At 36.4% G+C, this 23,923-nt stretch overlaps 1 protein-coding gene across 2 annotated transcripts in view; it reads left to right on the forward strand.

The window, feature by feature from the left end:
• The window catches only part of BAZ1A (bromodomain adjacent to zinc finger domain 1A), an 86,459-nt gene extending 63,060 nt beyond the window's left edge, over positions 1 to 23,399 (forward strand). For both annotated transcript variants that reach the window (XM_025271525.3, XM_025271524.3), the window contains 11 exons: positions 626 to 750; positions 3,539 to 4,135; positions 6,806 to 6,969; positions 7,632 to 7,786; positions 8,908 to 9,056; positions 15,599 to 15,846; positions 15,934 to 16,160; positions 18,062 to 18,531; positions 20,496 to 20,638; positions 21,941 to 22,028; positions 22,404 to 23,399. In XM_025271525.3, coding sequence (XP_025127310.1) covers positions 626 to 750; positions 3,539 to 4,135; positions 6,806 to 6,969; positions 7,632 to 7,786; positions 8,908 to 9,056; positions 15,599 to 15,846; positions 15,934 to 16,160; positions 18,062 to 18,531; positions 20,496 to 20,638; positions 21,941 to 22,028; positions 22,404 to 22,600 — 2,563 coding nt within the window. In that variant the 3' untranslated portion in view covers positions 22,601 to 23,399. The remainder of the gene's footprint in view (positions 1 to 625; positions 751 to 3,538; positions 4,136 to 6,805; positions 6,970 to 7,631; positions 7,787 to 8,907; positions 9,057 to 15,598; positions 15,847 to 15,933; positions 16,161 to 18,061; positions 18,532 to 20,495; positions 20,639 to 21,940; positions 22,029 to 22,403) is intronic.
• Positions 23,400 to 23,923: the final 524 nt, after the last annotated feature.

A 23,923-nucleotide genomic window follows, 5' to 3' on the forward strand; every position in this document is an offset into this window, starting at 1 on the left:
CTTGACTAATCTCCCCTCAACTGCTTTCTATCTCAGATGATTTTCCACATACCAGCAAGAGTACCTTCTAATCATGTCATTTCCCTTTTCTAAACTCTTCCACTTTTTCCCTGTAGCTTCTCCCCACCCACCCCCATTGCTCTTTGAATAATGCCCTTACAAGGCCCAGTATGATCTTGCCCTGATTTTTCTCATTCGTATCTTAAATTGCTTCTTTTTTGTTTACATTCTTGTCAAAATTACAAGCTCCTTCCTTTTCCCTTGAGCTCAATGCATTTGCAGGTTATTCCTTCTTGTAGAAACAAAGATTTCTTCTTACCTGCCACCTCACCCCTCCCAGCCTCCTTAGTCTTGCAGTTTAAACGTCACTTCTTTAAGCGAGCGTTACTTGATCCCTGAGATTAGGGATCAAGTTCTCCTCAAAATGCTTTCATAGCATTTTGAACTCCTTCTTTTTTAGTATTTATTACATATTTTAATTTTACAATGATTTATATAATTATCTGCAAGACTATAAACTCTGTATTATCTTGTTCACTACTTCTCGAAGGATAAACCCTGGCACTTCATAGGCAGGCAATAAATATTTCATGAATGGAATTATAAATATTTTTTTCTTCTTAAGGGAGGAAGAAAGGGAAGATTTTGATACTAGCACTGAGAGCAAAGAAATAGAGCAAAAGGAACAAGATCAAGATACAGTTACTGAAGATGAAGATGACCCGGGACCACATAAAAGAGGCAGAAGGGGTAATACAGAATTTCTTAAGGGCATGCTTGCTTGTTTTTAATTGATAAGGCATTTTATTAATTATCTATTCTGAAATATATATTAGGTTACTTCCATTTGTGATTCCAAGGTGTGTTGTTGATTTTTTGTATTTGCTACTTTATGTTGACCAAGTAGAAATTTTTATTCTGTAATGTACCAATTCAACATTGAATGCCTCGTAGATGCTAGAGATGCAAAGATCAGTAATGCTTGTAACTGGTGTCATATTACTGAGAATGGAAATCTATGCTGCCTTAAAGTAATCTCATAAGTTGCTGGATCAAAGGAAATGCATTTTTTGAAGCTTGTGATACAAGTTACTTCTGAGGATCTCTAACCATTTTCATTTGATAACTATTAAAGGAGATACTTAAGTTTATTCTGTGCCTCTAATTTGGACAGTATCTCTTTTTTTACATTATTTTTAAAGTGGATATTGTAAGTAGACAGAAAAATCTCTTATACAATATCATGGAGCTGTATTCTCTGACCACAATGCAATTGATTTGGAAATCCAAAAAATATCTTATGCCATTAGAATTTAGAACATATTTCTAAGTAATTAGAGTTTCAAAGGAGAAGCCCTAATAGAAATTTTAAAATATTTAAAACTAATTAATACTGCATATTGATGGATATAATCCATACAAGTCCATACTTGTTGGATACAGTTCCCTCTACTTAAAGGAAAATTTATAGCTTTAATACATATTAGGAAAGTAGAAAGGCAAATTATACTAGGCATTCATTTAAGAAGTTAGAGGTAAAAACTAGAATAATCTCCCGAAATATAAGGAGACAATAAACTTGAGTAGAAATTAATAGAAAATAAAACTGTAATAGAGAAAAACAACAAAGCCAAAAGCTGGTTATTTGAAAAAGACACAAACTAGACAAACCTTTGTTGAATTGACTTTCAGGGGAGGGTGAGGGGTCACAATAAACAAAATTAGGACTAAAAATTGAAGCAGTATAACTAGAGATAGAGTAGAAATTTAAAGATAAGGGGATAATATAACAATTTAATAGCAGTAAATTTGAAAATGCAGGGCAAAAAGCTAAATCCTAGAAAAAATGCAAATTATAGAAATTAATTAATACAAAGATTAAAAATGTGAATGGTCCTAAACTGTTAAAGATCTTGAATTAGTATTAAAAACCTTCCTATAAAGAAAACATCACTCCTAGGCGACTTTATGGTGAATTCTGCCAAATTTCAAAGAAGCAGATAATTCCAATCTTACACAAACCCTTTCAGGCAAAAGAAAGAGAAGAAACACCCCCCAACCATTTAAACAATTTGGCAATGAATGAAACAGGAGAGAAGTCTAATGCTTCAACACAGCATACAAGGCCAGCCAGGAGGAGTCTAGGCTCCTTCTGTCTTGTTGGTACTGCCATCCTTGAGCATTTGCTGCCATCCTCATGTTCCAAAATGATGTATCACCCTGTCTCCATTCTGTCTAGGGAAAGGGGAAAAAGAGGCATAACCCAGAGGTTACAGACAGTGCTTCTGCTTCCATCTCTTTGACCAGTAGTTTCTAATATAGCCATATTTACTGGGGAAAGAGGGTCTGGGAAATGTCCTTCTCTTGGATTGCTGCTGCTGCCAGGCTTCCCCATCCCTGGGATTCTCCAGGCAAGAACACTGGAGTGGGTTGCCATTTCCTTCTCCAATGCAGGAAAGGGAAAAGTGAAAGTGAAGTCGCTCAGTCGTGTCCAACTCTTAGCGACCCCATGGACTGCGGCCCACCAGGCTCCTCCGTCCATGGGATTTTCCAGGCAAGAGTGCTAGAGAGGGGTACCATTGCCTTCTCCAATTGGATTGCTAGGTGCCTGCCAATAATTAAGGCTTCTGTTACCTTAAAGCAGTGGTTGTTAAAGTACAGCCCATTGGCCAAATCCGCCCTGCCCCCTGTTTTAATATCACCCATGAGCCTGAAAGGGTTTTTACATTTTTAAATAGTTGGGAAAAAAATTAAAAAGAGTGATACTTTGTGACATGTGAAAATCACATGAAATTCAGACTCACTGACCTTAAGTAAGATTTTGTTGCGTATAGCCACACTCGTTCATTTGCATATTGTCTGTGACTGTTTTCATGCTACAGTGGCAGAGTTGGGTAGCTGGGATGGAAACCGTATGACCCACACAGCCTAAAATATTGACTAGCTAGCCCTTCATAGAAGTGGTTTGCTAACTTCTGCCTTAGAAGAAGGACTGAATGTATCTTGCAGAATAACTAACAGACTCTGGCACACTCTCCAGTATGGAGATAGAAGGTTTTTGTGTATCTCTTTATGTATAAGTGTGCCAATTTCTTATTAACATAGTATATTAGGCTATTCATGTTGCCATAACAAAATGTTACAGACTGTGGCTTAAACAACAAAAATTTTTATCACAGTTCTGGAGACTGGAGGTACAAGATCAGGGTGCCAGCAGGGTTAATTTCTGGTGAGGCCTTTCTCAGCTGGTAATAGCACCTTCTCACTGCATCCTCATATGACCTTTCCTCACCCACAAGTGGAAAGAGTGCGTGCCCTGGTCTCCCTTCCTCTTACTTAAAGACACCAGTCTGACCTTAATTACCTCCTTAAAGGCCCTGTCTCCAAATTCAGTCACCTTGGGGTTTAGGACTTCAACCTACAAATTGGGGGTATGTGGGAGTGGCACATAGTTTACTCCATAATGTATAGTAACTTGGGGTAGCTTGTCATGTTTTTCTAGTGAAAAACTAAAATATGATGGTGGTTTCAATTACAGGAAAAAGGGGACAAAATGGATTTAAAGAATTTACAAGGCAAGAAGAGGTCAGCTGCGTAACAAGAGAGCCTCTTACTGCTGAGGAGGAAGAAGCTTTAAAACAGGAACACCAACGAAAAGAGAAAGAGCTCTTAGAAAAAATCCAAAGTGCCATAGCATGTACCAATATCTTTCCCTTGGGCCGTGACCGCATGTACAGACGGTATTGGATTTTCCCTTCTATTCCTGGATTGTTTATTGAAGAGGATTATTCTGGTCTCACTGAAGACATGCTGTTGCCTAGACCTTCATCATTTCAGGATAATGTACAGTCTCGAGCGCCTCAGGTATCCACTAAAACTGGAGATTCGTTGATGTCTGAATCTACCTCCAGCATTGACCACGGTCCGTGTGATGATACTGTGCAGCTGCCAAAACCGGTGCATAAGCCAAATCGGTGGTGCTTTTACAGTTCCTGTGAACAGCTGGATCAGCTGATTGAAGCCCTTAACTCTAGAGGACATAGAGAAAGTGCCTTAAAAGAAACTTTGTTGCAAGAGAAAAGCAGAATATGTGCACAGCTAGCCCGATTTTCTGAAGAGAAATTTCATTTTTCAGGTAAATTTTCAATGAAACCTATTTCCTTTATTTTTCTTTTCCTGTAATCTCTGGCTCAGGAGTAAACATTTTCCAAACTTATCAAGAGCTGTATTTAAAACACCTTCTCTTTCATCTGGACAATGCTCTCAGTTCTTGAGTTAGAGAAATTTGCCGGTTAGAGAAATAAGGTTTTCTAGATTCTCCTGGGTTCCACTTGGATTATGAGAAGCACATCTTAACAATATGAGAAGTTACATACTCTTTCTGAGCTCATTGTTTGATCAGTAGATTGAATACTTGCGGCACTAGGGTTACCATCAAGTTTTGAGATCTAATAGTGAGTGACGTCACTGAGGGTATTAGCTGAGGGTCCAGGGACAGGTTCTATTAGTAATCACACCTTAGGAGATGGGCAGCAAGGACAGTTCAGGTAGCAGTATTTCCTATTTGATGGCTGGTCTGTTGATGACAAATAAAGAAGTAAGGCATTTTTAGGTGTAAATGGGGTTTTCTAGGTAGAGTGATCTTAAATTTAGGGTTTTATTATTACCATGACTACTTTCAGTTCATTTCAGTTCAGTTTAGTCGCTCAGACGTGTCCGACTCTTGGCGACCCCATGAATCGCAGCACGCCAGGCCTCCCTGTCCATCACCAACTCCCGGAGTTCACTCAGACTCACGTCCATCGAGTCAGTGATGCCATCCAGCCATCTCATCCTCTGTCGTCCCTTTCTCCTCCTGCCCCCAATCCCTCCCAGCATCAGAGTCTTTTCCAATGAGTCAACTCTTCGCATGAGGTGGCCAAAGTACTGGAGTTTCAGCTTTAGCATCATTCCTTCCAAAGAAATCCCAGGGCTGATCTCCTTCAGAATGGACTGGTTGGATCTCCTTGCAGTCCAAGGGACTCTCAAGAGTCTTCTCCAACACCACAATTCAAAAGCATCAATTCTTCAGTGCTCAGCTTTCTTCACAGTCCAGCTCTCACATCCATACATGACCACTGGAAAAACCATAGCCTTGACTAGATGGACCTTTGTTGGCAAAGTAATGTCTCTGCTTTTCAATATGCTATCTAGGTTGGTCATAACTTTTCTTCCAAGGAGTAAGCATCTTTTAATTTCATGGCTGCAGTCACCATCTGCAGTGATTTTGGAGCCCCCAAAAATAAAGTCTGACACTATTTCCACTGTTTCCCTGTCTGTTTCCCAGAAGTGATGGGACCAGATGCCATGATCTTCATTTTCTGAATGTTGAGTTTTAAGCCAACTTTTTCACTCTCCTCTTTCACCTTCATCAAGAGGCTTTTTAGTTCCTCTTCGCTTTCTGCTATATGGGTGGTGTCATCTGCATATCTGAGGTTATTGATATTTCTCCCAGCAATCTTGATTGTTGATCACAATTCTTTAACAGCTTTGTTGAGATTTAATTCATTTATCATACAGTTCACCCTGAAGTGTACAATTCAGTAGTTTTTTTATATATTCTTAGATATCTTACACAGTCAATTTTAGAACATTTTCAGTATCCCCAGAACTGGTATTGTATAATATATGGTCTTTCGAGACAGGCTTCTTTTACTTTGCATAATGTTTTCAAGGTTCATTCAAGTTGTACCATATGTCAGTACTTCATTCTCTTTATGTTCATTGTATACTACATTTTAGTACATTTTACTTATCCATATGTTAGTTGATGGACATTTCTATTGTTTCTGCCTTTTGGCTGTTATGCTGCTTTGAACATTTGTGTATAAATTTTTGCTGACATATGTTTTCATTTCTCTTGGGTATATACCTAAGAGTGAAATTACTGGGTCATATGGCTTCCTCAATGGCTCAAGTTGTAAAGAATCTGCCTGCAATGCAGGAGACTCAGGAGACTCAGATTTGATCCCTGGGTCGGGAAGATCCCCTGGAGGAGGGCATGGCAACCCACTCCAGTATTCTTGCCTGGAAAATCCCATGAGGAGCCTGGTGGGCTACAGTCCATGGGGTTGCAAAGAGCTGGATACAACTGCTGCGGACTTGGCATGCACACATCATCACTACGCACTCTGGTAATTCTGTTTAATCATTTGAGGAACTGTCATCAGACTGTTTCCTGAAGTGGCTCACTATTTTATGTAGAAGGTTAAATTTCTCCACATCCCTCTCAGTGCTTGTTATCAGACTTTTTTATTCTAGCCATTGTAGAGGTGTGAAGTATCTCATTGTGGTTTTGGTGTGCATTTCCCAAATGACTAATGATGTTGAGCATCTTTTCATGGTTTTATTGGCCAAAGAAAAATGTGTTCAGGGAAATTCCCTGGTGGTCCAGTGGTTAGGACTCAGCACTTTCACTGCCATGGGCCTGCGTTCAATCCCTGGTCATCAAACTAAGATCCTGCAAGCTTCATGGCACAGCAGGAAAAAAAGAGAGAGAAAGGAAGAAAAGGGTGTTTGGATCCTTTGCTCATTTTTTAATTGTATTATTTGTCTTTTTATTGAGCTGTAAGAGTTCTTTATATATTCTGTTGGATAGATACAAGTCCCTTATGAGATAAATGATGTGCAAACATTTGCTTCCTTTTTTCCCCATACTTGAGGACTTACTGTTTTTATATCCACTGTCTCACAATCATACAATCATATGGGTAATTATATTTTTTAATGAGAAAATCATAATAAAGATGTTTGCTAACTATTTCAGACAAACCTCAAACTGATAGCAAACCTACATATAGTCGGGGAAGATCTTCCAGTGTGTATGATCCATCCCAGATGTCTGCAGAAAGACAGCTTGAGTTGAGGCTGAGAGATTTTCTTTTGGATATTGAAGACAGAATCTACCAAGGAACATTAGGCGCAATCAAGGTTTGTACCTGTTCCCATTTTTAACTTGCCTAGTTACCAGAATTTTGGTAACTTATTTGATATTTTATGTTTGTTAACTTATTTGATATAGTCAAGGCATGTATGTTCTGAATAAATAGCAGGAGTGATGCATTTTTTATAATTGATTTTATTTCCCTGTATCAAATTATATATATATGTAGATCTTTCTTAAAACCTTTTTTAACATTAACTTTTGGTATTTAAAAAATATCTGTTTTACGGTATTTTCATCCAAGATGTTGAAATGTATAAGGATATTTTCTTCTTCCTTGACTAGCTCCTGCCTGCTCTGCTGAGTCTGGTTTGTTTATTGGTTTCTTTGTTACCTTTTTAAAATCTGTAAGTAATTCATGCTTGATCTGTGTGTTCTGTTCATTCATTTGTCACTTTTTTGCTACTGTCAGGTGACCAACCTTAGAGTCATTTATAATTTCACTATGTAGAGAGTAAGGTATTAAAGCTTCCATCTATGAATGATATGAACTCCATTTTGGCCACTTAGTAACCTTATTTTTAGATCTCTTTGATTCACAATCTGTTCTAGAATATTCATGAATTTTTCATATGTACATTGAACTTCATACTTCTTAGGAACAGTACATGCCATTTTTCAGAGTTAGTAAATTTGAGTTTTGTTACAGGTTACAGACCGACACCTCTGGAGGTCAGCATTAGAAAATGGACAGTATGAGCTGTTAAATGAGGAAAACAAGGAAAACGGGATAATTAAAACTGTGAATGAAGATGCAGAGGAGATGGAAATTGATGAGCAAGCAAAGGTCATAGTAAAAGACAGGTAGGAAAAGGATTTTTCTAAAGTAACCATCACTTTTTCTTGCCATTTTATGTTTTTAAGAAACTGTTTCTTTTTCTTCCAAAAATGGTCTGAAGATCTTATTGTGAGGACATTAATATTTATAACCACTGAAATGATGATTTTGCTAAACCGCAAGTTCTCTGTTACCTTTCTTAATACTAAAGCAGCCGAAAGACAACTTGTTAAGATGATGATAGTTATTCAAGTTTTTAAAGACTTTGAACTTAAAGTTGTATTAATTTCAGAAAGTAGCTTTACATTATCATTTTTCTTTTCTGTAAGAAAACTTGGTAAACTGTAATAGACTAAAATATTATTTGAGCTATTAATCAGAACTGATTTCTCTATAGACAAATACTTTTACTTTTTCAGATAGCATCTGCCCTTAGAATAAATTTATTATCTAGAAGGAAATGGTGGAGGGACCTTAAGCTAGCAATTATACAGCAGTGTCAGAGTTCTGGTAGAAGTAAATACCCAGTGGAAATATAATATTGATACATAGGAGAATATAGAAGACAGCAAAGGAAATGCTAGAGGAAGTGACTGAAACTGAGACCTAAAGGTGGAAAGGATATGAAACTGGGAGGGAAGACATTATACAGGTTTTGAGTAAATGAGCCTACATTTTTAAATGATCGTTTTAAGTGCAGCATGGAGATTTATTGCAAAGGGAGTAAGATTGGAGGCCAAGGAACTAGTTAGTTAGGAGGCAGCTATAAGTAAAAGTTGAAGCACGAGAAATAGAGATGAGCTGCCTGAGCTACTCCTCCCTTAAGGCCCATCTGATACCACCTCTCTAAGGAAAGGTTTCTTTCCTTAGAGCCGTCTAAGGCTTCTTTCCTAAAGCCTTCTAAGCCTTCTCTCATCCACCTTCCCTCCTCTCTGTATTTGCCCTTGTGATGTGCCTAAATGACATGATAGTTTAGCTCTTGATTCATGTTTTTCTCTCCCTTTCCTGGTGGCTTATGAGAACTCCTAGAGTTTGAGGAAACCATTTCTTACAGAGGTATAAGTAAGGATTTGGGTAAGTCAATGGACTCAAGTTTCATCTAATAGTGGTTTTAGGTACTATAAACTCTTCAATGTTTTAATTGTAGACTTTTGGGCATAAAAACAGAATCTCCAAGTACTGTCTCAACCAATGCAAGTACACCACAGTCAGTGAGCAACGTGGTTCATCATCTTGCAATGGCACTTTTCCAAATAGAACAGGGTATTGAGAGGCGTTTTCTAAAAGCTCCACTTGGTAAGTATCTGTTTTTAATTCAAAATATGTTATATTTTAAATGCTTTTCAATTACCCCTTAATTAATAGAACTTTACTGGCTGACAGAATAAAATTGATCAACTAATTTGAAAATTTTGAGATTACATTTTCATTTTAAAATATAAGTTATTTCAGGTGAGATTTATTTAATAATACTTTAAAATTTTATTCTAGGTATTCATTCATTTCAGTGAATGTCTGTTTAACTATTTCTGTTGGTCTCTTTTATGAATGTTTCTTCCAAAGAGATTACCAATTCTATGACTCGCCAGACCCTGAATAATCAAACACTATACATAAATGTATTGTCATTTAAAACAGAACCTCAAAGAAACTACTTAAATGCCCCCCATTAAGGGTATGGTTTAATAATGTGGGTCACTCACCTGAGCATGTGTACAAAGTGCTAAATCAGAAATACCAAGTGTTTCAGGGTACATAGATGAGGAAGTGCTCTACAATCTATGCTTAGGATGACAGAAATAATTCTATCATGAGTGTGTTTCAGTAGTTATGAAATTAATGTGCTTTTTAGGACTAATCTAGGAAACATAATCCTTATGTTTTTAGGAAAATATGTGTCAAGTTCCAAATCAATTTTCATATCATAACTGCCTCTAGTTCGCTGTGGTCTTTCTGAAAAACTGAATTAATTTATAATTTATTATATTGAGATAGTTTATATCTCAATAGTCAGGTACTAGAAGAAATAGTTGTTTTAAACTATATCTTTTTGATCTCATTTTGAGAGAGAGTCTTGAGTAGACTAAAATCCTTTAAAAATGATTTGAATGTTAATGTTTTGAGTAGTAAGAACAAAGTTTTCATAAATATATGGTGCTTGAAACATTAGTATATTTGTAAATTATCTATTTTTAAAATGAAGAACTTGTAGTTAGTATCTCATTGTTCTAATAAGCCTGTCCATATTTTAATTTTCTTATAAATTGATAATTCCAACATGAGCTTAATAACTCACTTTTCACATTGAAAGTAACATTTGTAAGAAATAAAATACATATAAGCACAAAGATTCAAATTTGTGTTTGTTGTATCACTGTTATTTTGTCTTCAGTATTTCCTAATACTTTGTGTCAAAATCAAATTATGTATATAAGGGATCTTTGTATTGTTTCTTACAAACACATGTGAATTTATAGTTATTTCAATTAAAAGTTATTTGTAAGTCATAGGACTCTTATAAATGTAAAATATTATTACTACTATTAATTCTATTGATTCTGTGATTCCAAAAGGGGTATGGGAATAAAATGTAATTCTGCTGATTTTTCCACTTCTGAAATTGCCATCAATTAAAGCTATTTATAGGTTTGGTGAGGGGGGATCAAATTTATTATTTAATGTTTGAATTTTCATCAGTACCTTTTATTAACTATTTAGACAAAGGGAAAAAGTTGACACTGAGAGATATTGCAGTTTACACATAATAGATTATACAAGAGCAGAGAACTATAGTGTTCCCTATGCTTGTTTGTATACAGCAGTGTTTAGACATTCATTTCGTCCTGAGACATATAAAAGAAAAAATAAATGAAATAAGACAAGTTCAACATACCTTACTTATTTTGTAAGTGTTCAGCTTACCTTACTTTGTAAATGTTGGTCAGAGTCAGATGTTGATCATTTGTAATAATGGATGTTACTATCTACCATTGCTGCCTCAAAGTTAATAGAACTGGTGTCTGTAATTCTTTAAGGCTTTGAATGATCTATTTTGAATGAGACAGCAGGAAATGGAAGTACCTCTAGGGTTTTAAGGTAGTCTAAATATTCGGAGAACAGTAATCAAGAATATATACTTAATCCAGGAGAGAAAAGGGTGTTCCACTTTATAAATGCTTGAGATAGAAAACATTAAAATTCTCTATTTTTGATAATTTTTCAACATAGCAAATTAACTATAGTAGGAATTTTCCCAGTTTAGCTTCAGAAATTATTTCAGTTTCTTGAAGAATCAAGAAATAAAATTTCTACTTATGTTCCACCTTCTCTAGATGTCCCTCTTATTCTAGTGATCAATCACATTGATAAAACTTGGCTTTTTTAACTTGGGGAACATAATCGTATTTCACGTAATTTTAGGTAAGATGTGATAATTGTTTTAGGTTGATAATTTAATAATTTATTAAGTCATGCTTAAGGTTAAGCCCTTAAGTTGTGGGGGGGAAATTGTCAAACTAACTTGATCAATTTGAAACTTGGTAGCACAGAAATTCAGAGAAGGCAATGGCACCCCACTCCAGTACTCTTGCCTGGAAAATCCCATTGGACGGAGGAGCCTGGAAGGCTGCAGTCCATGGGGTCGCTGAGGGTCAGACACGACTGAGCGACTTCACTTTCACTTTTCACTTTCATGCATTGAAGAAGGAAATGGCAACCCACTCCAGTGTTCTTGCCTGGAGAATCCCAGGGGTTGGGGAGCCTGGTGGGCTTGCCGTCTACGGGGTCGCACAGAGTCGGACATGGCTGAAGTGACTTAGCAGCGGCAGCACAGAAATTAATAAACATCAAAAAGGGAGATAGAAAAAAAAAGGGACAAGAAAAAAAGGAAGATCAATCTAGTGTGAGAGATGGTAAATACTTAACTTTTTAAAGAATTTTGTATTTTTAAGGAATTATGATTTTATTTTACTGCTGAATATTGATTTACATTTTTAGCTTTTGAAGGAAAAACCTTAAATTTGGTTTTTGGAGAGAATAGGGTTGAGGGCAAGCTTATAAAACAATATCTTCCTAAAATTTTTCTTTCTCTTGATGCATTTCATACCTCAGCTAATCAAACTCTTTTACTCTGTTATACAAAAAACTGACATTGTTAAACCTTAGTATACTTAGTTATTGTTAAAGATTGAGCATCTATGGAATTTACGTGTTGTTTTACATATAGTGTTTATTCACATTGTTTTTTCCTTTATGAGCACAGGGAGAATTCTGGAGTAGGAGATGTTATTGTTTTATTTCCTAGGGAAGCCGGCATGGCATGGTGACATGAATTACTGTATAGTGGCAGTTAACAGCATAAAATCTCCTGGTGTGATATTTGATCATATGAATCTACCAATATTTTATATTAGTAAAATGCATTTAATTAGCAATATCTTGAGGAATTTATCTGTGCTCGCTTAATGGAAAATGAAAGACATTTCTGCCCTTGAGAATTGTATAATCTGGAGAAGCAAAGTTTAAAATGAGAAAACAATTAACAGAAAAAATGGTATCAATTTTATATACTATTTTTTATCCTTTTTTAAGTAGTTATATGAAAATAGAAAAATATGGACATCCATTTATATTTCATATTTAGAATATTTTAAATGGATTGGAGTAGGTAGAATAAAAATGGAGCTACCACTGGGTTAATTTTCTTAAAGCACATCTTTGATCAAAACCCATAGTTTCACCAGCCGTTGAGTCAAGAACCAGTCAAACTGACTTTTAATGTTCCAGTTTGTCGTAATTTTTCTTCCATTCTTCCACATTGGTCTCTGCAATCTTATTTCTTGCCATTACCAATAAGAATACCGTCTGATTTACCCAGAAATATTTCTTTAAGATCTTTGAACTAGCAACTCTTGTTGCCTTCTTCCTTGGAGAGTCCCACTTAGGCCAGAACGTTCCATGAAGACTTACATTAGAAAATTAGGATAAATAGAAGCACAAAATGAGAGGATGGAAGTAAATCACATGAACTATATTATTGCATTTATGTCCCTCTTTGCTAATATTTCTCTTTAGCTTTGTCTAAAGAGTCATTTGACCCATCCATTTTTCTCCTTCTCTCATTGAGTTATAAATCTCAATTATTTTTAGAGATCTAGATGCTTTTTCAAATGGCTTGGTCATTTATGGATATTTTCAAATGTTTATTTCTTAAGACATGTTAAACACAGTTATTTTATATAGTGTCTAATTCTGTGTCTCATGCCTCTTTATGGATCAGATTCTGCAGGCTCTTGATTATAGTGTTTTGTTTCCACATGTGCCTCGTGGGTGTTGACTATTAACTCTCACTCCGTAGAACTTAATCTGCAGAAGTTTCTTCATTGCAGAGATTTGCCCTTGTTTCTGCCATACCTGAGGTCACCAGTTCAGTTCAGTTGCTCAGTTGTGTCCGACTCTTTGCAACCCCATGGACTGCAGCACTCCGGGCCTCCCTGTCCATCACTAATTCCCGGAGTCCACTCAACTCATGTCCATTGAGTCAGTGATGCCATCCAACCATCTTATCCTCTGTCGTCCCCTTCTCCTCCCACCTTCAATCTTTCCCAGCATCAGGGTCTTTTCAACAGTCAGCTCTTCACATCAAGTGGCCAAAGTATTGGAGTTTCAGCTTCATCATCAGTCCTTCCGATGAATATTCAGGACTGATTACCTTTAGGATAGACTGGTTGGATCGTTGCAGTCCAAGGGACTCTCAAGAGTCTTCTCCAACACCACGGTTTGAAAGCATCAATTCTTCAGCGCTCAGCTTTCTTTATAGTCCAATTCTCACATCCATACATGACCACTGGAAAAACCATAGCCTTGACTAGACGGACCTTTGTTGGCAAAGGAGTGTCTCTGCTATATGCTATCTAGGTTGGTCATAACTTTCCTTCCAAGGAGTAAGCGTCTTTTAATTTCATGGCTGCAGTCACCATCTGCAGTGATTTTGGGGCCCCCCAAAATAAAGTCAGCCACTGTTTCTCCATCTATTTGCCATGAAGTGATGGGACCAGATGCCATGATCTTATTTTTCTGAATGTTGAGCTTTAAGCCAACTTTTTCACTCTCCTCTTTCACTTTCATCAAGAGGCTCTTTAGTTCTTCTTCACTTTTTGCCATAAGGGTGGTATCATCTGCATATCTGAGGTTATTGATATTTCTCCCAGCAATCTTGAAAGCAGAAATGGATGTTTTTCTGGAACTCTGGTCACCTGGACCACTGTAAAATCTTAGCTTGTGTTTTTTTAGGTTTTAAACCTGTTCAAGGTTTTGCTTGTAGTTACATAAAATAGATTTATTTCCCCTTTCCACCCAATATCATGGTCCAGATGAGCAGATTTCCTTGCCTGCTTCCTTCTTTGTGGTACTTGTTTCTACCCTGACACTTAGAGGTGCAGCCTTTTGGGGCCCTAACTTTTAAGGGAAGATTCACCACATTGAGTGGGCCCTAGGTTTCATGTCCTGTCTCTCTCCTGCCTAACAATCAAAACAAAAGTTCAAGATCTGCTAGTGTTTGACAGGTCTCTTGCTTTATGACTTCCCCTCACTGTGTACATCTTCATCCTCCCAGCTGTATTAAAATTTTCTTAAGAGCAGGGGCCATAGAGTAGACTTGTTTCATATCTTCTAAAATGCTGCATATTGGAGGGAAAATACAATGCAGGAATAATGATAACAACAGTAGCATTTACACTGTGACAGAGTTTACATGTCTTATGTGTATTATCTCATTTAATCTTCCCAATAGCACTCAGAGGTATAAGCTGGCCACATACTGCTGCTGAGGCACCTTAAGTAACTTGCCAAAGCTATATAGGGGAGCTAGTGCTCACCTCAAGGCAGAGTGACTCCATAGCCTATGTTTTCTTAACTGTCATGCTGCTATCCATGAGATTCCATTTGAGGATATATCTTGTAGAATTTTGATGTGATGTGGTAGGCACTTTATATTTAAGTATAATGTCTTAGGAAAACTAAGGTAGTTGCAGTAGTGAAGATCAATTCGAGGTCAGTATCACATGCCAATGTAAAATGATAGACTAGCTAGATTAATAGCATCCAGTCAAATGATTCTTAATAGATTGAAATGTTTCTGTATAAAAGATCTACCTTATTTTATTTATTTATTTATTTTTACCTTACTTTAAAAATAATATTTTCTTAGATATAGAAGGCAATGTAGTTGGCATTTATCCATAATTGATATTTTTAGTAACAGTTTTATTGAACCATATTTCACATATATAAAATTCACCCTTTTAAAATTGTTCAGTTCAGTGGTTTTTAACATATTCACAATAGATCCACCACTATCTAACTTTAGAGCATTCTCATTAGCCCCAAAAGAAACCTCAACTATAATTGAGACTTAAAGAGCAATCCATCTTTATCTTTTATCTGCAAATGAGGCAGTGACATTCTTGATTCATATGAATAGTAGCTGATTTGTTATTGTATTTAGCCAACTTTCTAAATAAGATCAAGATTTGATACAAAGAACTAGATTGCTAGATTGAGAACACACTGCCATAAGTTATTTTTCTCTTTTAACTGTTGAAATCCCCAAGCATTTGTTTTACAGATTTAAGTAATTCTTCATGTCATAAGCAAGGTGTGGCTCAGCAAATTTTCTTTATCATGAATTTTTTATTTTTAATCTCAATATTGTCTTTTTGTGAAGTATTAGGAGAGAAGAACTCTAAATTCTTACCTATTTAAAAATACCAAGAAAAATAGTTCTAGGAGATGTCTAGGGTTTGCCTAGGAAGTTTTAATTACTTTCCCTTTCATTTAAGATGCCAGTGACAGTGGGCGTTCTTATAAAACAGTCCTGGACCGTTGGAGAGAGTCTCTCCTTTCTTCTGCTAGTCTATCCCAAGTCTTTCTTCATCTGTCCACCCTGGATCGTAGTGTGATATGGTCTAAATCTATTCTGAATGCCCGTTGCAAGATCTGCCGAAAGAAGGGTGATGCTGAGAACATGGTACTTTGTGATGGCTGTGACCGGGGTCACCACACCTACTGTGTTCGACCAAAGCTCAAGGTATTTTTATTTTCTTCTTCTGCTTCTCAGATTAGAATTGAGATTTTGAGTGAGAGATGATTACTGATCATTTATGTGATTTATCAGACTGTGCCTGAAGGAGACTGGTTTTGTCCAGAGTGTCGGCCAAAGCAGCGTTCTAGAAGACTCTCCTCTAGACAGAGACCATCCTTGGAAAGTGATGATGAGATGGAAGGTAGGATGGAAGATGAGGATGATGAAGTTGATGATGATGAAGAAGAGGGTCAAAGTGAAGAGGAAGAGTATGAGGTAGAACAAGATGAAGATGATTCTCAAGAAGAAGAAGAAGTCAGGTAAATCCTAACATGCAATAAAATGAGAGTTCGTGAGTCATGACTAGGCAATCTCTTGACTTTTCAAATACAAATGGAATGGTTGGGCCTCTAATTTTTAAAAAACAAGTGTGCAGTATAGTGTTGTAAAGTTCCCCTTGTTTTTTATGTATTATAAACATATGAAATTATTCCCAAAGGAGTATAGTCCTTGTGTGAACTTAGCCAGATAACAAAGTCAAGTATGAGTTTAAGTTTGGATAGGATGTCAAGTCAGAGCCTCATTAAGGTTGACATTACTTAATTTTTAACTTTAGCAAATAAGCAGTCCAGAGGACAGCTAGAGATACAGATGAACACAGCTCTGGATGCATGTTTTGCTTTCTCAAGAAGTTATACCCAAATATTGGTGATCTTGGTAGTCAACAGAGAGAAATGCCAGGAAGCACGTTGTATTTTTATACTCCTGCCATGTCAGCACCTACTACGCTACTATACTATACTACTGCATAGCCAAGTATTTGACAACTTAGTGCAAGCTGTGTCACTGGGCCTAATGCATGGATTTGGTTATTCCTGCTGGGCAGTCTCTTCTTGTTTGTCTCTAAGACTCTCCATCCCTTTTCAACATTTGAACTCCATTCATGTGGAATCGCTTCCCAGATGGTTCAGTGGTAAAGAATCCACCTGCCCACACAGGAGATGCAGGTTCAATCTCTGAGTTGGGAGGATCCCCTGTAGTAGGAGATGGCTACTGATTCCAGTATTGTTGCCTGGTAAATTCCACGAGAGAGGAGCCTCAAGGGCTGTAGTCCATGGGGTTGCAAAGAGTTGGACAGGGCTGAGCAACTGAGCATGCACACATAACACACGTGGAATCAAGAAAGTCAGTGTGCAGCAAGGGCAACTGGGACTGACACAGTCCAAAAAGGTCACCGCCTGAGGGAGATGAGAGAGAGCCAGCCCCTCTATTTCAAGCAAGTTGTTTAGTAGCTCCAACTCAACAGTATTATAGTAAGCATAAAGACAATAAAGAACTTGGAAAATTCTCGGAAATATTTTAGGCAAACCACAGGTTCAGGTATGTGGGGAGATGGTTAGAGGAGGCTTAATGGGATTGTATCATCTTTGTCTACAACATAAAGGCAAATAAAAGGTTGAATATAGTTTTGTATCTTACAGTAAACATCAAATATAGCAAAGAGATTCTTGGCCTGGTGTTGAGGAATAGTAGGTTTAAGGCCTACTTTTGTGGGACCCATTGGCCAAAACTGTAGGTTACCTCAGTATCAGTAATAAGGAAGAGTGACAGTCTCCTGAAGCATAAGGAAACTAAAGATTTGTATTTTAAGTTTTCAACATGATCAAGTCCATTTTATTCAGTTTTTCTGAGGGTCTGATTGCAATTTATTCATGACTTAGGATTTGATTTTCACGATGATGTCCTGGAGTTATACTGAGAAATTATTACATGTTCTCCTTGCATTACAAAGAAATAAATGAAAGCACATTTTAGATTTCGTCAGTTCTAAGTTAAAAAGAAAAGTGAAAGTTGGTCACTCAGTCATGTCCACCTCTTTGCAATCCCGTGGACTATAGCTCTCCAGGCTCCTCTGTCCATGGAGTTCTCCAAGAAAGAATACTGGAGTGGGTTGCCATTTCCTTCTCCAGGGAATCTTTCTGACCCAGGGATCAAACCCAGGTCTCCTGCATTGCAAGCACATTCTCTACCATTTGAACTACCAGGGGAAAAAACTGAGTAATAAAGATGTTACTTATCCACATGTTACTGAGGATAAGTCTCAGTAACACATAAGTTATGTGTATTAAACTCATTGGCTGAGTAGTAGAACAAGGGGGATAGAAGTATCATATGTGCATCATTGCTCTGTACAGTAACTGTTTTCTAACACTGTTTATAGCCCACCAAAACGAGGAAGACCACAAGTTAGATTACCAATTAAAACAAGAGGGAGACTTAGCTCTTCTTTCTCAAGTCGTGGCCAACGACAAGACCCTGGAAGATACACTTCACGGAGTCAGCAGAGTACACCGAAAACAACTGCTTCTTCTAAAATTACTGGTAGAAGCCTAAGAAAGATAAAATCTGCTCCTCCTACGGAAACTAAATCTTTAAGAATTGCCAGTCGTTCTACTCGCCAGAGTCATGGCGCACTGCAAGCAGATGTATTCGTGGAACTACTGAGTCCTTGTAGAAAGCGCAGAGGCAGGAAGAGTGCTAATAATACACCGGAAAATAGTCCCAACTTCCCTAACTTCAGGGTGATTGCCACAAAGTCAAGAGAGCAGTCAAGTCCTCTAAATGTTGCTTCAAAACTTTCCCTCCAAGATAGTGAATCCAAGAGAAGAGGCAGGAAAAGACAATCTGCAGGTATGAAGATTCTAAATTAATGTTTTCACCTAAGAAAATTGAGTAATCTGGAACGATTGAATGTTGAGATAGTTTGTATCATTTTTGAAAGGCTGTCCACTATACGGAGCTTTTAGGGAGCAAGCTGACCTGAAGCATAATGTTCAAGGAAGGGGCAGCTCTTTGGGGAATAAAGGTAAACTACACTGCTAGTGTTTGTAGTAGTGTAGCAGAGTACTTGAAAGAAATTTGCTAACAGCATTTGTGTTTAATGGAGAAATTTGGCCAAAACTTGAGCAACCTCAGTATATCACATTATAACACATTTCATTCTCATCCACCTTTGCTTCCTTCAAAATGCACATACTTGACATCACCTAGACTAGCTACAGTTGGTAATTTGGTAAGGTTCCCACCTGATATACTGAATTTGGGGGCAAGGGAGAGTTGGGAACATTAACATTGTTATTTGTTATTGTTATTGTTAATTACCAGCTATTGTTTTTATTCTGATAATTTAATATTTATATATAATATATAAATTGTTTACATACTATATAGGGTTATGTTGTTTTATCATATTTATTATATGGTAAATTATTTGTCATATTTATCTATGTAATAATCTGTTTACCCATTAATCTCTTTAATGCTATCCTCTTTTTTCTTTATCAGTGGTAATAAAACCTTGGTATTTCAAAAAGAAGTTACACATAAAAAATGCTACTAGTCATTGACATAAATACACTGCTATTTGTAAAATAGATAGCTAATGGGAAGCAACTGCATAGCACAAGGAGCTCAGCTCAGTGCTCTCAACCTAAAGGGGTGGGATGGGGGAGGCAGGGCAGGTGTGAGGAAGGCTCAAGAGGGAAGGGATATGTGTGTAGTTATAGCTGATACACATTGTTGTACAGCAGAAACCAACACAGCATTGTAAAGCAGTTATCCTCCAATTAAAAAAAATTTAATTCTAGTTACTGTTCTTTGAAGAATTTCAGGTAGCTTGTATGCATAAACACATGACAGGATTAATTCACTGGGGAAAGAATGTAACATGATGCAGTCATTGTTGTCAGGCTTGGTGGGTTGTGGATATGAGGTAACTTTGTACCAAGATCTAATTGAGCTTTTCCTATCCTCTTATGTGCTTTGCTCTTCCACAGTCCTGAACCCCAAGCTGTTTGGAAAATAATACACCTAAGCATTTTTATTAAAAAAAAAAAAAACCTGCTGGAAAAAAATGTTTTTAACCGATTTGTAATGTGGTTCTAAGGACAAATAAACAGGGAAATGTGTGGCCTTACATTTAAGCAGGGAATTTAAACACCTAGATTCATCTATGGACTATACTACCTTTTTCTACTAATTTATACACCTTAGATCTCATTATGTACCTTACATTTTATGAAAAAGCATTTTGCTTTAAGAAAATTCTCCATATGAAGTTAGATTTATAAGAACAATCTTTTATTTCATCATTGAGAAATATTTTCTATTATGCAAGGTAATTTATAAAGAGGCCAGGTTTCTAGATCTGAAGAGGTTATTTTCTTAAGGATGTATTTCAGGAAATACCAGACGATTGCTTGCTTTCATCTTACTGTAGTTGAAAACATATTTTTAGAACAACCCAAAAACTTTGTGTTCTAGAATTACCTTTTGTATTACACTCTTTATACACCAATCTGTTCCCAATGAGTGTTTATTTCAATTTGAAATTTTTAAGATCAAAAGGAAATAATGAACACTTGGTCCAGATTTACTTGTCTCTCAGAATATATGTTAGTTTAACATCTCAGTGTGTAGAGTGTTGATTTTCTGTTTGAGTACAGTTTCTATTTATATGCCTTATTTATAAGTTAAATATTGTTGAATATTGTTAGGGAGTGATTACCAGCTATCTTTTTTATTCTGATAATTGTTTGTATTTTCCAAATACTTCATTTTATCATCACCTAAAGTTAATATAATTATTTGTTCAGAATCATCCCCTATGACACTTAATCGAAGGAGTTCAGGTCGACAGGGAGGAGTTCATGAACTGTCTGCTTTTGAACAACTTGTTGTGGAATTGGTACGGCATGATGACAGCTGGCCTTTTTTGAAACTCGTTTCTAAAATTCAGGTAATAATACTGGACTGTATAAAATGTATTTGTGTATATTATCTGATTTAGTCTGCGTGGCAACTTGAGGTGGTCAAAATGCTTATTTAGTCACTGTCTACTTAGAAAACAAGGCAAAACTTGGACAGTTGGTTCCTATATTGAAGAAAATGAAGTTAGCATGGTCTCCTCAGCCCCTTCTAGTCCTGTGACTGATTCTTATAAACGATGACAGTGTGTTGCAGTAACCTCACTGTTTTTATTCTGTGTAATGAATATGAATGGAGTTGATTCAACTAAGTACCATTTTTGGTACTTCCCTTATGTAAAACAGTGTTTCTTAAATGTTAGCATACACCAGAATCAACAGAGGGCTTGTAAAAACACGGCTGACTGGGCCCCACCCCAGGGTCCTTGAGTCCCTAGGTCTGGGATGATGCCCAAACGATGCTGTTAGTGCTGGTCCAGGGACCACATTTTGAGAAACATTGACGTAAAAGGTACTCTTAACAGAGATGGCATAACCTAACTAAGGGGTTTGAGATGGTGCTGTGGTTATTTATATATGTATGGCAGAATATGATGTGCCGTAGCAGAGACAGGACGGTGTTCGAGTACTGTACTGGAAGTTATACTGGTCTTGCAGAAGTAGAAAAGAGAGGATAGATTTGAGCATTTCAGAGGGAGGAAATAGCAGGAATTAGAAAGTTTTTTTATGGAAGAAAAATGGAATTTCAACAGTGAGAAATGGAATAAGGACATTTTAGGGAGAGAGGGCAAGTTAAAGACCTAGAAATGAGAATATGGGAATGAGGGATATAGTTTGAATGGAGCAGAGGGTGTATTAGAGGGGCTCAGACACAACTGGATTGTAAAGGCCTCACCTGTCAGTATCAGGTGAAGGTTTCTGAATGAAAAAGTGACATCATCAGATTTCTGTTTTGAGACTTATAGAGCCAAAAATGTGAAGGGTTAATTGAAATAGCATCTTATAAAAATTAGTTCTCAGTTGGACTGTAACTTGTTTTTCCTGAGTAGTTTTTTGTGCCAAATTTTGTTATACATATTTTATTCTTCATTACAAATGTAGTCGTGCTCATTAAAGAATTTTTTTATAGATACATATATACAGAGAGAGACTTTTACAGTATCAAATAATCTTTTACAACATTATAATGACTAAAATGTATTATGTAATTTTAATGGAATAATAGTATTCAGAGGCTAATATTCAGTTGCTTTCAAGTGCAAAACTTGCATATATTTGACTACTTATCTTCAATAAATTGCCTATAGGAGAGATATATTTGAATTATTTTACAGGTCCCAGACTATTATGACATCATCAAAAAGCCCATTGCCTTAAATATAATTCGTGAAAAAGTGAACAAGTGTGAATATAAATTAGCATGTGAGTAATTTATGTTTTTCTCTGATAATTATTTTTAAGGAAGTAGAGGCTGTTTTTCTTTCAATAATGCATATTAATGTAATTGTGTATATGGCACCCCAAGAAATCCCTAAAATGCATATACATGCATATATGGAAATGAAAGATGGTTGGGGATTAGATGAGTTAAAGATATTTTATAGACTCTGATCTTAATAGACGTTCTGTACAGTTATATAAAATACATCTAATTAAATATTAAGCTTCAGTTTTGCCACCTTCTAAAAAAAAAAGTGGACTTACATTTTCTTAATGAGATTTCCAGATATGATACCAACAAAGATTATATTTATAATTGACTTTCATCTAATCTCATTTGTTTTTTTTCCATTCTAGCTGAGTTTATCGATGATATTGAATTAATGTTTTCGAACTGCTTTGAGTACAACCCTCGTAACACAAGTGAAGCAAAAGCTGGAACTAGGCTTCAAGCATTTTTTCATATTCAGGCTCAAAAACTTGGACTCCATGTCACATCTGGGAATGTGGATCAAGTTAGCACACCACCGGCTGCAAAAAAGTCACGAATCTAATTTTGTCCTTCTAAAGGATGTGAAGAAATCAAATTGTTCATGAAAATGGAACATTAAATCATGCTCTAAAGCAGACATATATGTATAAAGCAATAACAACTGATCGACCACATTGAAGTGTGGCCTGCACTATATTCTCAACTTTAATATTAAGCACTCAGGAGAATGTAGGAAAGATTTCCTTTGCTACAGTTTTGTTCAGTATCTAATAAGTTTGATATATGTATTGGATACAGTACTGGTTTACAGAGGTTTTTGTACATTTTGAGATCATTCATGTGTCCCAATATCTCAGAAAATATTTTTCCACCTATGATTTATTTTGTCATTGACCTTTTTTTAGAAGTGTGGTATTAAGGGAGATTTATCTACACAGAAGAATCTTCCATTATAGCACAGTTTAGGAAAAAGTATATACATCTAAGAATTGTTTAATGAGCACATTCTTTCAACACTACACATGAATGAATCCAATTTTATATCCTTGAAGTGCTGTACCAGTGCTGGCTGGAGGTATTGAGTCTGAGTTTATTAACTAGATATTTATTTAGCATTCAAAGTAATTTTGTGAATTTGTTTTGTATTTATAAAATTTGTACCTGGAAAATGTTCTTTAATTTTTTAAACATTTTATTGTGTTTTTGTTTTATTTCTCTAACTTCCTTAATGATCAGTCAATAAAGGTAACACCCTCCCTTTTCCTTGACAGTCCTTTCAGTTTTACACAACTGTATTATAAGTTTCTATGTACAACTTTTTAAGCGTACAAATAAAATGATGCTTTTTTTTTTTCCAAGAATTCTGAGTTTCTGGAATTTTTTACAAATCAGAATTGGTCTTCTACATGTGATAAATACAGACCACAGGAACCAATGTTTTATTGTACCTGAGTCTCAAGCTGTGAGTTGAATCTTTTCTGCCCAAAGCCTTTAGGAATAAGATACCTCCTGTCAGAACAGTAACATTCTATCCCAGGGATTCTTATTAAAAAGAAAAAAGAAAGTTTGGAATATACCCACCTGTGTTAAGAAACACAACTCTGAAAAATTTTTTTTAAATAAATGCTATTTCCTATTCAGACAATAACCAGTCTGTTCCAGCCATAGAAAAAAACTGGCCTTATTCACACCCACACCAGCAAAGACAAAATAGGGAGCCTAGACCTCACCTTCATAAGGATAAAATGAAGTGCCAACACCCTCACTGGTGTACGGCCCCAGATGACCAAGTAGAGATCCTGGACTTTCATCCCCATCAGCCAGGAATGACGGGTCCCTCTATCCCTGCGCAGCATCAGTGGAGACCAGGTGCGGGGCCAGGACT

Source organism: Bubalus bubalis, chromosome 20, assembly GCF_019923935.1.
Source record: "Bubalus bubalis isolate 160015118507 breed Murrah chromosome 20, NDDB_SH_1, whole genome shotgun sequence".
NCBI classification, from domain to species: domain Eukaryota; kingdom Metazoa; phylum Chordata; class Mammalia; order Artiodactyla; family Bovidae; genus Bubalus; species Bubalus bubalis.